At 55.1% G+C, this 15315-nt stretch overlaps 1 protein-coding gene across 1 annotated transcript in view; it reads right to left on the bottom strand.

Moving 5' to 3' along the window:
- Positions 1–15315, bottom strand: part of SND1 (staphylococcal nuclease and tudor domain containing 1) — a 219504-nt gene that overhangs the window by 187286 nt on the left and 16903 nt on the right. Inside the window, exons 6-9 of the mRNA XM_060279344.2 lie at positions 14193–14284; positions 13250–13408; positions 11900–12006; positions 11039–11129 (exon numbers count right to left, since the gene is read on the bottom strand). Coding sequence (XP_060135327.2) covers positions 11039–11129; positions 11900–12006; positions 13250–13408; positions 14193–14284 — 449 coding nt within the window. The remainder of the gene's footprint in view (positions 1–11038; positions 11130–11899; positions 12007–13249; positions 13409–14192; positions 14285–15315) is intronic.

Here is a 15315-nt window from a genome sequence, read left to right as displayed (position 1 = left end):
TCCATGGGTAGGGCGGTACACCTTGGAGGTCCCAGGCCTCAAGGAGGTTAGACGGGCCTCGACCACAGCCAGGGCCTTTTCAGCTGTGGCCCCAGCCTGGTGGAAAGCTCTGTCGCAAGAGACCAGGGCCCTGCGGGACTTGACATCTTTCCGCAGGGCCTGCGAGACGGAGCTGTTCCGCCAGGCCCTTGGTTGGGGCTCACTCTGACCCCTGTCCTTTTACAAGATCCTGCAAATAAGTGGCCTCTCAAACTCTTCTCACCGGCTCATACAAGCTGAGCCTGGTGAGTACTTAAGGTTCCCAACCCCTATAGTTATAGTTATTGTCTTATTTTGATTTTAATCTGATTTTAATCTATATTTAAGTTGATTGCTGAATTTTATGTCTTAATGTATTATGTATTTTGATGTTAGCCGGCCTGAGCCTGGTTCTGGCCGGGGAGGGCGGGAAATAAATAATTATTATTATTATTATTATTATTATTATTATTATTATTATTATTACTATACAATACAATGCCCCCCTTCTATGCCTTCACAGCCCCTGGTCCAGAGGTCCCCAGACAACAGCCCACGAGCCGGATACGGACCAATGGACCAATTTATCCAGCCCGTGGCAACCCCTGCTGCCCACCACCACCCGCTCTTAGCTGCCCACTTCCGGGTCGCCGGAGCACCGGAAATAGCTTGCACGCATGCACAAGCGTCATTTCCGGTCCACTTCCAGGCCAGAGGAGGCCCATGCGCATGCACACAAGCCATTTCCGGAGCTCCAGCAACCCGGAAGTGCGCCAGAAATAGCATGTGCGCAGGCGCATGGGGGCGCACTCCCCCACCCTCCAGCCCGCCGCGGGATCGGCGCTTCGGGCACCGGCCCAAAGCACAGTAAGTCTTGGGACCCCTGCCCTGGCCCTTTGGGAAACAGGCCTGAAGAGATTCCTACAGAGAATGAGAGGTGGGGTGGATGAAATTGACAGAAAATGGCTGGGGGAGGACTGTTCCCCCACCCAGAGCAGAGATCCCCCGCTCCCCCTGTAGACCCACCAACACCATGGATAAGAGCCGTCCTGATCGATAGTGAAGGAATCTCAGCTGGCAGCCCCACCCCCCTTCTGGCAAGAAATTATGCAAGGTGGGGGGGGGTTGCTTTTCTTCTGCTGCCAAACCATCTCACCAGATAACCACACAAGAGTTCCTTAGATCCCCCCAATCCCCCAGAATGATAGTGAAATCATAGCATCGTAGAGTCGGAAGGGACCCCGAGGGTCATCTAGTCCAACCCCCCCACAATGCTGGAATCCTGCCCACAGCCGTCCCGGGGGGGGGGGCTCAAACCACCAGCCTTGTGGTCCACAGCACACAGCACTGACCCATTGCCCCGCAGAGATTCGCACTCAGCTCATTCCCTGCATGGCAAAATCCTCTTTTGGAGCAGCCAGCGCCAGACAGGGTGGGGAACGGAGGCGCTTTCCCTCTGCCGGAGCTTCTCCTGGGGTCTCCTCGTGAGGAGCCTGGAGCCCCATCCGCCGAGCCCCAGAGCTGCCACGTGATCTCCGCTGGGGTCTGGGCTTTGCTTCCGAGAGCAATTTGGTGCCTGCCTGCCGTCGGTTTCAAAGGAGCCTCTCAAGGCTCCTCTTTCGACATTCATGTTATCACACCGTTTTTTAAATGCTTGTGAAATGCTTTCCAAAAGCTTTCCAAATGACTTTGTTTTACAGTAAATTACTACCGTAAATTACTACTTCAAAGCGCTGCTCTGCTCAAAGCGCAGGCAGCTATTTCCATATTCCTGGCGGGAGGAAAGGAAGAGAATAGGAGCAGAGAGACAGGACGGGCCGACACGGAGGCTGCGCTCTGCCCAGGAGGGGCCCACCAGCCCCCCCCCCCCCCGAGGGCACCCCAGGCAGAAGAGATGCAGGACCAAGCCCAGAAGACCCAAGCCACACTCCCCAGCCTCCAATTCCCCCTGCATTCTGGCATTATACAGCTGCAGCTTTAAAGGCAGGATTGGAACCCGTGGCTCTCCAGATGCAGCAGCAGAACAACAACATTCCTGGCCCAATTAGTGGAGATTCCTAACACTGCAAGGGGCTGGACCTGATGACCCCCGGGGACCCCTACGAATCTCACATGGCTTCCCCATCTCCGAGCTTTGGCATTCTTGTTTGTTTCAAGGGTTGAATTAGGATTTTTAATTTTAAAAAATGACGTGTTGCTGGTCCCCATGAAGGATTTGCCCTGGAATAGTGTGCTGGTAAGCATGTGCTCCACCCCACAGCTCAAACCTCCCCTGCCCTCCCCACGCCAAGCCAGCCCCCTCCGGCCACAAGGGAGACCAGGCCAGCAGAGATGGGCTCCACTCTCCTCTACAGGCCAGAAGGATTTCTCTCCTCCTCTTTCAGAGCCACCCACTGCTTCCAGTGGGAGGGAGTTCCACAGTTTAACTACGGCCTGGGTGAGGAAGGCCTTCCTTTTCTCCGGAGGAGGATGCTGTCCAGCCAAAGGTAGCAGAAGGTACCCGGAGGCTGAGAAGACCCAAAATGTAGCTGCGGCCTCCAATCGCCTGCCCAGTGGCCCTGGGGGCTCCCTGGCCCCCCTGCCCACTCCCCGCTACCCACCACAGACCTTGGGGGGCTCTCCCCGCCTCCCCACCAGGGACGCCCCTGAAGCCACCGGCCTGTCCCACCCGGGGCCTGCCAGCTCCCATCATCCGGCCACCAAGACTCAGAAACCCACAGCCAAGCAGAATTGGAAGCCCACGGCTTCCAGCAGCTAGCTGCCCTCCAGCCAGTCGCAACCAGGAGAATGGGGGGGGGCCTTTGGGGAGCGGATCCTGCCCCACCCACCCACCCCAACCCGCCGGAAAGCAGCAAGTGCCTCTAATGTGCCTCTCAAGAGCATCATGAAGATTGATTTGCGCTGGCGGAGACGCGGATGGGGCCGCCCGCTCGCACTCAGAGCGCTCCGGCATCTGTCCTGATTTTCCTTGTCACTCGTAATTCGCAAAGAGGTGGAGAGGGACCCAAAACTGACACTCCAGGATTGGGCGGCCCAGGGGGCTTTGCGCCGCGCCTTCCTTCGCCGCCAAATGAAGTGGCTTTTAGAGGCAGGAGGAGGAACAGACACACACACACACACACAAAAACCACACAGAAGAGCAGAAGAAGAGATCGCAGGATCAGGCCGACAGCCCTTCTCTCCCACACACTGGGAGGCAGAGGGGGACACACCTGGAAGGGAGGGGATCTAGGAGCAATTGTGGGGTTGAAAGGGGTCCCCAGGGTCATCTAGTCCAACCCCCTGCAACGCAGGAATCCCATCTGAAGAATCCCTAGGCAAATTCCTTAATCTGAGGCACAGAGGAGCAGAAAGGGCCAACTCCCTCCTGCCCGCTTGCAGGCAGAAAAGACCACCTGGGCTCTGTGCCTGCGAGGAAGCGGGCTTGGGGCAACAGAAGCTGGGGCCGAAACAAATGAAGATGTCTTCCAGGTGCCACAGAGCTCTGTGGGGTCTTTTTTGAGAGGGCAGCGCTTGGAAGACCAGCCGATGCCTTGTGCCACTGGCCGCCTTCCTGATACCAGCGCATATCCTCCTTCTTCTTTGGCGATCCCTCGTAGCCGAGTAAGATTGTCGTCCATAAACACGGTTTTAACAGTGAGTCCGTAAGTGACTGTGGAGGCCAATTCTGGATCCGCACGTCCTTCCACAGTGGGGACATTGGTTTCCGGGCGGGAGTTGATCACGGTGTGGATTTGCCAAGCGTGCCTTCCTCCTAGCACGTTTCTCCCTTGCGTCCTGAGTTCGAGCGTCTTCAAAGCCCATGACACTTTTGGTCAAGGCTGTTCTCCAACTGGAGCGCTCGCAGGCCAGTGCTTCTTATTTGTCAGTGTTTATACAGCATTTTTAAAAATTTGCCTTGAGAGAGTCTTTAAACCTCTTTTGTTGACAGCCAGCATTACGCATAAGTTCGGAATAGAGTAGTTGCTTTGGAAGACAATAATCAGGCAATAACCACTACATTTTTAAAGATTTGCCTTGAGACTGTCAAGGCCCGGCTCTAGGTATAGTCCCGGTGGCGCGGGGTGCCAGGGTGCCGGGCCGGCAGGCAGGGCGCTGTGCGGCGAAGCCGCATGGAAGCCATGCTGCGCGCTGCGAGGGCGGGGGCACCGGACCGATCTCCGCACCTCAGCGCCAGGGCGCCCGACCGGCTTGAGATGGCCCTGAGACAATCTTTCTTTAAACCTCTTTTGTTGACCACCATGCCAGCATCTGCCACAAACAGCTGGCTGCAATTCCAGCAGTGCAGGGGCTGGAGTAGATGACCCTTGGGGTCCCTTCCATCTGTACTAGCAGGCGAGAGACTCAGCTGAGGCAGGGAAGGGGGGCACCTCTCAAGCCCCCCACTCCACCGGCTGCCCCCTCAGCGTCCACCACGGCACAACAGAGCCAACCTGGAGGTCCCGGGGGCCGCTCCCTGCCTGAAAACCCCGCAGAGCTCCTGCCAGCCAGTGCAGGCAGCCCGGCGGCCCAACTCTGCGCACAGCAGCTCCCCCGCTCCTGTGGCTGCTTCCCCCCCCTTACTTGACAGCCTTCGTGGCAAAAGAGCATTTTTGCCCAGCGGCAAAAGCCGGACACCTTCCGACAAGCTCAGCGGCCGAGTGCTTGGTGGGCACCTCTCCTCTGGGGACCATATGGTGGGAAAGAGCTGCCCTCAGCAGAAAGGAGGGCGAGGGGGGGGCGGCGGGAGAGGCCCGGTGTGGCAGCCGCGAAGGCAGGCCGCCTAATCGTTCTGAAGGGAACAGGCTGCTGAGCTGAGCGGAGGAGACAAGGAGAATCTCCGGCCGTGGAGGGAGGCTGCCAAGGATGCTGGCTCAGCAGGGAGGCAGGCGGGGGCCGTGGGTCCCCCTCACCCACCCGCGGGCTCCAGGTAGGAGCTGGGGAAGGCGCAGCCAGAGGCCCCCACTGCTTCCCTGGGTGCAGGAGGGGGCAAGGGGACCCCGCACCTCCCAGATCAACCCCCCAAAGATGCGCTGCTGCAAGAAACTTAAGGCTCTCTTCCCTTCCGTTTTTAAGCAGCGGTTGGGGGGCCACCTGCCACGGGTGCTTTGGCCGAGATGCCTGGCATTGCAGGATGTTGGACTGGATGGCCTTTGGGGGTCCCTTCCAACACTGTAATTCCACAATTCTGTGTTTCTGTGTTGCTGAGCTACAGAGAAAGGTTTCTGGGGAAACCCAGCAGATGGGTGGGGGATAAAGAATAAATTATTATTATATTATTATTATTATTTCACTGTTTAGGACTTCCTGACTTTGAAACAAAGAGGGCACCTCAGAAAGCTATAAATTTATGCATGCTGTGGAGAAAGGGATGTTTTCCTCCCAGAACAAGAAGTCCTTCTTCGCACAGCACAGAATGAAAGCTCCAGGATTTGCTTCCACAAGATGCAGTTGGACCCTCAAATTTAAGAGGGGATTAGGCAAATCCAGCAGGCGGTTGGGGGGGGCTTCTCTGTGGCCATGGCGTGGGGGGGGGGGCTCTGTCCTACCGACAATGTTTGGAGGCCAAAATGGCTATTGGCAATGATGGCCATGTTCTGCCTCCACAGCCAAAAGCAGAGCATGTTCCTGAGAAGCGCAGGAGGGGAGAGTTGCTCTTGGGCTCGGATTCCACTTTTGGGCTTCCCATCGTGGGCATCCTGAGAACACCATCCTCATCCTCAGGGTCTGCTTAAGTGGCTGCAGGAGTGCGGCTCCTGCACTCGTGTCTGGATACGAAGGGACTAGGACACTTCCAGGAGCTGTTTCCAAAGAGGGGAGAATTTGACCCGCAAGGGGAGTTCCTGCACCCGTTCCTTGAGGTGTCGGATTTGGCCAAAGGACACCCGCCTTTGCTGCCTGCTCTTTGTTGGGCGGCCTTTGAAAAGGGCTCAGAAACTTCAGCTGACTCTTAGAGCTGCAGCCGGACAGTCGACCAGGGCTGGAAACAGGGAGCAAACATCTCCCACTGGGCGGCCAGTCTGCTCCCGGGCACAATGCAAAGTCCTGGTTATGGCCTATAAAGCCCTTCACAGCTCTGGTCCAGGCCATCTTAAAGACCCTCTCCTCTCAGATGAACCTGCCGGGCTCTGAGATCCTCAGGGGAAGCCCTTCTCTCAGTCCGACCCCCCTGACAATCCCCCTGGGTGGGATGCAGGAGAAGGCCTTCTCGGTGGTGGCTTCTCCCAGGCATCTTTGGAACTCACTGCCAAGGGAAGCCGGACAGGCTCCCTCCTTGCTCTCCTCCTGCCAGCTGGGGAAGACTCTCTTGTTCCAACAGGTCTTTCAGAACTGCTTTTAACAAAAGGGCTGATGCTGTGATAGTTTTATTGTAATTATCTGCATGTTTTAATCCCTCTTACACACACAGACAGACATATATTCCCTTCATGCTTAATTGCTCTTAATTACTGCTTTTTGCACTATGTTTTTAGCTGCTCCTACTTTGGCTGTGAGCCACGTTGTGTCCCGATCATGGAAAAGCACAACATTCATCGTTTGTTTGTATGTTTGTTTGTTTTCATTATTATTCCTGGCTAGCATAGAGGAAGAAGAGCCAGAGGAAGGCCGGCTTTCCAGGAAGTCTAATGCCCCATTTCCATCCTGGATGCTGGACCAAGGAGCGAGTCTTGTTCCCGCGCTCAGCCAGACGGGCCAACGGCACCACCTAGAGGCCGTTCCCAAAACCTCACTTCAGGACGGCTTCAGGGCGATCTGAGCCTGGCGCCTTCTGCTTCTGGGGCACCCAAGGGGGAGCTGGTGGGTGGGCACCCAGAGCTCTCCCCCACGGATGCACCAAACAGAAATAGCAAGACTTTGGGGGGCAGATATGTCTGTACACACATAAACCTGTCACACAAAAAGAGGTGGTGAGGCATACAAATGATCTCCCTGCAAAGAGTTTGTCTGGTAGAGGGGGATTGTAATAATAATAATAATAATAATAATAAATGAAAGGATGTCATATGGAGGAGGGAGAAAGATTGTTTTCTGCTGCTCCAGAGAAGCGGACACGGAGCAATGGATTCAAACTGCAAGAAAGAAGATTCCACCTAAACATTAGGAAGAACTTCCTGACAGTAAGAGCTGTTCGGCAGTGGAACTTTCTGCCAAGGAGTGTGGTGGAGTCTCCTTCTTCGGAGGTCTTTAAGCAGAGGCTTGACAGACATATGTCAAGAATGCTTTGATGGTGTTTCCTGCTTGGCAGGGGGTTGGACTGGATGGCCCTGGTGTTCTCTTCCAACTCTATGATTCTATGATTCAATAATAATAATAATAATAATAACAACAACAAATTATTATTTATACCCCGCCCATCTGGCTGGGTTTCCCCAGCCACTTCGGGGGTGCTTCCAACCAAATATTAAAAGCACAATACAGCATCAAACATTAAAAACCTCCCTAAGCAGGGCTGCCTTCAGATGTCTTCTAAAAGTCAGATAGTTGTTTATCTCCTTGACCTCTGAAGGGAGGGCGTTTCACAGGGCGGGTGCCACTACCGAGAAGGCCCTCTGCCTGGTTCCCTGTAACCTCACTTCTCGCAGGGAGGGAACAACCAGAAGGCCCTCGGTGCTGGACCTCAGTGTCCGGGCAGAACGATGGGGGTGGAGACGCTCCTTCAGGTATACTGGACCGAGGCCATTTAGGTTCCTCAAGCCTCTGCTGTTAGTGCCCCAAACGCTTCCAGAATAGATGCCTGCAATGCCCTCTGCATGGTGTGGGCCAGGAAACAGGAACGAGCTCAGAATGCTTTTGCCTGCCATGTGCAGGTCATGCGAGGACAGGCTCCCCGTTTGCTCCCAGGCACATCCTCTGGGGCTGCCGCCTTGTCGCCTTTCCATGCCTCCGTGCCCCTGGCCCTGCAGGGAGACCTGCCTTCCGCTTCGAAGGCCCCTCCCCCTCGCCCTGCCTCCCCCCACCCCTGAACGGGGGCACGAGACCCTTCTCCCCCCCCCCCCGAGTTAGTCAGAGCCAGACGCTCTTCCACCCACTGCTCTTATTCTTAGCACACTGCATCTGAATTTTGTTTGTTGACTTATCTCCTGCCTCCAGAGGGGATTCATCGCAGGAAGAGGAGGCGGAAGCGCAGAAGTAACGGATTAGCCCTTACGAGGCTTAGGGAGGCTCAAGGTCACGCGGGGCCACGGGCAGGCAGCTGTGGTGACCCTCCCCGGGGGACGAGGGCAAGGGCTCTGGAGCAGAAGGGTCCGCCCCAAAGAAGCGCTCTCGGGCGGATCTGCAGGGGGACACACAGCAAAACCCCACCCTGCCAGCCTGAAGATGAAGCACTGCGATCTTCGACTCAAAAGACCCCTCTGCAAAAATCCAGGAAGACCAGAGCCTCCCTTGCGCCATCGCAGGAAGGGGAGAAGCCTCTTGCAGCGCAGAGGGGGGGGTCCCTGCGCTGCTGCTAGAGGGGGGCTCAGCCTCACCTTCTGCCTTGCTCTACCTCTCTTTTAAATCGGAACCGGTGAGGGCAGTGAAGGTCCTGTGTGAGTGGCTGGAAGCGGTTGGAGGATGGATGGGGGCAAACAGATTGAGGTTGAATCCTACAAGACAGAAGTATTGTTTGGGGTGGGGGGACAGGAGGTGGGCAGGTGTGGAGAACTCCCTGGTCCTGAATGGGGAAACTGTGGCCCTGAAGAACCAGGTGCACAGCCTGGGAGTCATTTTGAAGGCGCAGGTCAATTCTGTATCCAGGGCAGCTGTCTACCAGCTCCATCGGGTACGCAGGATGAGACCCTCCCTGCCCGCAGACTGTCTCGCCAGAGTGGTGCATGCCCTGGTTATCTCCCACTTGGACTACTGCAATGCGCTCTATGTGGGGCTACCTTTGAAAGTGACCCGGAAACTACAACTAGTCCAGAATGCGGCAGCTAGACTGGTGACTGGGAGCGGCCATATAACATATGTACCATATAACAAAGTGCTGGTGTTGACCTTTAAAGCCCTAAAGGCCTTGGCCCAGTATCCTTGAAGGAGCATCTCCATCCCCATTGTTCAGCCAAGACACTGAGGTCCAGCTCCGAGGGCCTACTGGCGGTTCCCTCCATGAGAAGTGAGGTTACAGGCAACCAGGCAGAGGGCCTTCTCGGTGGTGGCGCCTGCCCTGTGGAATGCCCTCCCATCAGATGTCAAGGAAATACAGAATTATCTGACTTTTAAAAGACATCCGAAGGCAGCCCTGTTTAGGGACGTTTTTAATGTTTGATGCTGTACTGTGCTTTTAATATTTGGTTGGAAGCCGCGCAGAGTGGCTGGGAAAACCCAGCCAGATAGGCGGGGTATGTATAAATAAATTATTATTATTATTACTATTGTTATTATTATTATTACTAGACCCACTTCAGAGCTCCACGTTCCCTGCAGGGCAGCTTGAGCGGCACAAGACGCAACAACTATAGCCCCACAGCCCCACCTCAGCAAGCCCAGCTGGGGCCTTCAGCAAGGGGCAGGCCCCACAGAACGGGAGGGCAGAGCAGGGGCTGGCCACCCTTTCCAAGCCCCGCTTTTGCTCTCTGGCCAGGCACCAAAGCCACTGGGCACTCCAGAGAATCTTATGGAAGGGATCCCATGGGTCATCTAGTCCACCCCCGGCAATGCAGGCATCTCAACTAAAACACAAAGAAGCGCACTCATGCAAACACAAGGCTGCAGGATCCCCCTGCCCAGCACAGCCGCCGCGACCGATTTCCCAAGGCCTCAAGGGAAATCAAAGAGGCCTTTCTCTCTCCTGCTGCCTTGCCCTGCTCCCTGGAGGTGCCACCTGGAACCGAACCCCTGGAGGTCCCTGCCCCATCCCTGCCCCACAGCTGCTTCCTGTGCCCTATAGAAGCGAAGGGGCCTGGGAGAAAGATCCCCACAGAAACTGGAAACTGCACCAGCCAACACAGAGTTGGCCCTGCAGCAGCCACAGCCGGTGGGGCCTGTGTGCAAATCCTATTTATTGGATCGGTTTCTTAAGAAGAGTTAACATCAGCCACACAAACACACATCACGTCGCAGATGCTGCTGCGATTTTCCACGCAACCCAACACTTTCTTCCCATTACAGAGGCTGCATCTGCATAGAAGCCGGCCCCCTCCCTCCCTCCCTCAAGAGGATCTGGCCCTTAGCAAAGCGGCCCAGTGCCAGAAACTCAGATATATAAGCTAATTACCAAACGGCGCCTTGAACCTCTGTTACGACCGCCACAATGGAAGGTCCAGGCCCCATTTTCCCCCAAAGGGGGATTTATTGTTAGTGTTTTTCATTGTATTTCTATACCGCTTTATATTTGAAAGAAAAAACCTCAGAGCAGTTTGCGACACATTTTTAAAAAATCAAACAAAACCATCCAGGATAAAACAAATTCAGGATTCAAGGAAAATATTTCAGGTCCTTCTCCAAGTGACATTTTGCTATCCCCTATTTACCTACGCAATTTATAGAGCTGCCCCATAGCAGAGGGGCTCTAAGGGTGGTGAGAGTGTCGGACTAGGACCTTGGGAGATCAGGGTTCAAATCCCCTCTCACCCAGGAATCTCACCGGGTGACCTGGGAGTCCGTCACAGCCTCCTAACCTACCTCACAGGGTCGTTGTAGGGAGGGTGAGCCATGGGGGGGCGGGGGGGCAGGATATAAATGCAACAAATAAGCTCTTCCGCTTCCCTGCTTAAGAAAGCCAGAGGGACCAGCCAGGTGGAGATGTCAGGAGCCACACGGGTGAGATTGGACCCGCGCCAGTCGCAAAACGGCGCCTGGGGAATTTCAGACATTGACCAGGCCATGTGCCGTTCCCCTGGAGCTCCACTGGGTCTCTCCTGAGCCCTGGCCAAGAGCGGGGATCACCCAGAGATCGCAGCCCGGGCGAGGGGAAGGCAAGGGGGCTTGAGGCTCCAGGCCCGTTCTGGGCTGGCCATGCCTGCGGCTCTGCTGCCCTGTGTCACCGAGAGAGGGCGGCCGTTTCTCCACGCACCCCTGCCCCGTATCGGCCTAGCAAAGCCCCCCCCCCTTTGCCTACCTTGGCCACAAACTGCTTGTCCTTCTGGTCCAGGTTGGCCGTGGGCGCCACATAGTCCCTCCAGATCCTCAGTTTACGCTCTTTGGCATACCTGGAACACAGCGAAGAATCGGAGTCCAAAGCTGACCAGAGGAACCCCCTTGGAGGAAGAGGAGGAGAAGGCGCCCCCCCTCCCTCCCTCCCTCCCTCCTTCCCGCCTGCAAGGCAGAACATTGGGCTGGGCAAGAACCCAATAACCCGTTAAAAGTATTTTTTAAAGACTGGAATGGTTTTTTAAAAACATGCTTAAAAAGACCACTGTAAACAGTTAAAATCACTGGCAGGGACATAATGACACTTGCAAGGTGAAATGAACTTGGGAAACTATGAATATATGGTAGATACGTTACAGTAAAAGATGCAGAAAAGGGGGGGGGAGTGTATTTTCTTTGGAAAGGGAACCCATGGAGGGAGGGGAGGAGGTCCGAAGGTTCAAAAGAGCCATTTTATATTAATGTTTTTGAAATAGTTAAAATATATAAATTTATGTATAATCAATAAAAATTTGTTTTTAAAAAAGAGGCAGCCAAATAAAAAATTGTTTTTAAAAAAGAGGCAGCCCAATTAGAAAGGTGCCCTCTTGTTCTGCAAGGCCCCCAAGCACCAAGGTCTGCCCCCAAATAATGTGAAGTTATCTGTTTGGATTCACTTGCTTTGTTATCGCTGCACCAAACCCCTCCCACAAGCCCACCTTTGGGCCGGGGGAACTAGACGCCTTCCTGGCCTTTCTCAAGGAGCCCTCCCCTCCCTAAGCCCCCTCTGTGAAGCAGAACGGGAACCCCATGGCCCAAGGAGGGCAGGCGGCAGGCTAGGCAGGGCTACCTCTCGGCCGCTCGCAGCTTCTCCGCTCCTCGGGTGTAAACGGCGATGGACCAGTCGACGCAGCGAGCAAAGCCTTCCTTCAGGAGCAGTTCTGTGATGTTCCCATTCTGCAGCCGGGCAAGGAGAGAAAGAGAGAGAGTGTCAGGGAGTGTCAGCTTCATGGACAAACACACACACAACCCCTGAACCCCAAAAGGTCCTCAAGAGCCTCGGCGGATTACGTTTGCTCATGGCAAACCTAAATATATCTTCGTTATTATCATTAATGCCTTTATTTGTGCATCAGTTCATTCATTCGTTAGAGTTCTATCCCGCCCTGCCTCCTAAAGCAGCCCAAGGTGGCAAAGGGGTAAAACGGGACAATTAAGAATAAAATAAAATGCATTTAAAATGACAGAACACATCCAAAAACATTGTTCTGCTTGCTGATCCAGTTTATGGCCTGCCCTGCCCCATCAGGCCCCAGCAAGGGGGGGGGGGACGACAATGTCAAATTCAATATTAAAAACAAATTTTTTTAAGATGCCTTGAGCTGCCTATTTAATAAGTAATTGTAATAAACTAGTTGCAGGAACACGTAGAAGTCAGGCTGGGCCTCCCTGGACTCCACACTTACTGGGGGGGGGGGGGAGAGAGAGGCTGCGAGGACTCCTGCCTCCCCCCCCCCAGTCCCTTCCCAGTCTCAAGAGCCACCAGAAGGGAGAGAGTCTGTGTCTTCTCCAGAGCACCAGAGGTCCAGACCCACTGTCCCTTCCCAGAGCAGGCCAAGCAGAAGGGCCCAGTGCCAGGCGCTGCCCCAAAGACCTTACAATCACCATACAGAGGGGAGAGGATGAGGGAAGGGCAGCGAGGAAGACCAAGAGGCCTGGCCGGGGGCAGAGGTTCGGATGGGGATGAGACTCAGCTGGGCCCAGTCTGGGGGGCAATGTGGGGAGATCTGCGGTGCCCGGGGCCCCAGGGTCTTCTGGGACAGAGGCTCCTCAACCTCTCTTCTCCCGAGAAACCCCGAACCCTCTCGATAAGTCCAGGCCCTGCGGAAGGGGGGTGTCTTCTGCTCTTCCGTCTCTTGGGCCCCCCCAGACTCTTCTCTTGCTGCCCCCTCCTGCCCCTCAGGTCCCCATCACACCCACCGCTGCAAGCCCCTTGAAACCCACCCACTCAAAGGCAGCGGCACCCCCACGAGGGTAGCCAAGCCCAGGCAGGCCTGGACTGACCCCCCCCCCTCCCTCAGAGTCTCCCTCTGGCTCTTGCCCCCAGGACACTACGGGAGGAGGGAGCCCCAAGGAGCTCTCCGGACACCCCGTGGCCACCCCAGGGGCCCCACACCTCCCCCCCCCGCTCTGCACTTGCCGGGTGAAGGATGGTACCCAGAATATTCTGGTTGTGACAGCTCTCCAGGACGATCTGCACGTCCCTCTGGAGCAGACGCGATTCTGTGAAGAACTTGGCTTCAGCCGCAAAGGGCTCGGGGGTCTCCGTGCCGTCCGCTTCCCGCTTGAAGGTGGGGCACTGGATGTGGGTGGGGGGACAAAACAAGTTAGGGCTGGAAGGAGAGAGAGATGCTGCTTCCTGCACAGAGCGCTTGCCCGGGCTCTCAGCAGAACTGGGAGCAAGGAGGCTGAAGCTGGGCAGCTGGGCCAGAGGGGGCTCCGAGGGAACCCCCCCCCCCAGGGAGGCAAAGCTCCTTCCTGCCTCCCCCTCCCCAGCCTCAATACCAGATGGAAAGGGGTCGCTCCGTGAAGAGGAGTCACCGGGGAGGGGGGGAAATCCCAGGTTTGACAGGAATCTCAGAACTAGGGAATTGGAAGGGATCCCCAAGGACCATCTAGTCCAACCCCCTGCAATCGCAGCTAAAGAATCCCTCTGCTTATAAACCTCCAAGGAAGGAGAGGTCCACCACTTTCGGAGAGGACCTGCCTGGGGGTCACAGCATTGCAGGTGAAAAGCAGGACAGGTACGGCCTTGGGCTCGCTCCTTGGCTCAAACGACAGCGGAGCCAACTGTTCCATTTGCGACCCATGGGGAGAAGGCACGAGGCAAACTCCAGGGGGCAGGGGGCGAATCCACACACGGAGCCACTCCTTGGGCCCCAAAATCTTCCTGCCCGCTCAGAGAGCGGCCTCGGGTGGCCCCCAGTCCTTCCTCTGGGCAGGCGCTCCCAGAACCCCTCCCCTCCCCCTCCCTCGATTCAGTCAGCAGAACTCGCACTCGCCACCCCACAGGCATCACAGAGGAGAGGGCAGGAGCCGCACTGGGTGCTGTGAGGAGGGGGCAGGGCCTCCAAGCTGCTCACCTTGATACCTGAGAGCATGACGGTCACCAGGTAGTTGTCGGGAAGGAGCAGAGCCCGCACCACACTGCCATCCCGGACGTGTTCGATTATGGCTGCGGGAGAGAAAGAGTTTCCACTTAGGGCTGAGCGGCCCGGAAGAAGGAGCAGCAGCCCAGGAATCGGCCTCCTTCCGAGTCAGACCACTGAGCTCAGTGCTGCCTACACAGACGGGCAGAGGCGGCTCTCCGGAGCCCACCCTGGAGAAACCGGGGACTGGAGCTGGGACCTTCACCTCCTGGTCTCATGGGGGGATTCTCCAGAGCCGGATTCAAGCGCAAGAGCAGCCCTGTCCGGCTGTGGCCGCAGGCAGCTTGTATCCAGATGCCTCCCCAAACCGGGTCCAGGAAGGTCTACACGCTGACGGAGGGCATTTGAATACTTTGAACACAGAGTTGAACTGTGGAACTCCCTCCCACAGGAGGAGGTGATGGCCTCCCACTTGCGGAGGACTTTATCAAAAGGGTTGCGCAAGTTAATGGAAGAGAAGAGAACTATGCCCTGATTAGGAAAGCTTTTAGTATTTGGTGAATGATTGTATTTTAATATTTTGCTGGAAGCCGCCCAGAGTGGCTAGGGAAAGCCAGCCAGATGGGTGGGCTATAAATTATTATTATTATTATTATTATTATTATTATTATTATTATTATTATTATTGGCTGCCAGGGACAATAGCTCTCCCTCAACTGGAGGTAGCAAGGCACCTGAATGCCCATGGCTAGAGACTGTAGTTGCTCGGGGGGGGGGGGGTTGTATCCTGCTGGAAGGTTTCCCATAATGAGCGTCTTAGTCAGCCACTGTGAGCACCTGATCCAGATTCTTCTCTTCTTACTTCCCCTGGGTATAGTAACCCTCATCTCTATTCCACAAAGCTTTCCACTCACTGCCTTCCAAATGCCCACTTGCAGTTTTATTTATTTTGGTTTTATTTTATGTCTGTCTCATTCAAGGGCGATCTACAGACAGAAGTAATTATTATTATTTATTATTAAAAATAATAATATTATTATTTATCATTATTAATAATATTATTATTTATTATTATTATTAATAATAATAATACCCCGCCCATCTAGTCGGGTTCCCC

This window comes from Zootoca vivipara, chromosome 9, assembly GCF_965207765.1.
Source record: "Zootoca vivipara chromosome 9, rZooViv2.hap1.1, whole genome shotgun sequence".
NCBI classification, from domain to species: domain Eukaryota; kingdom Metazoa; phylum Chordata; class Lepidosauria; order Squamata; family Lacertidae; genus Zootoca; species Zootoca vivipara.
Note: the sequence above shows the minus strand (reverse complement) of the source record. Positions and strands in the feature narration are given on the sequence as shown.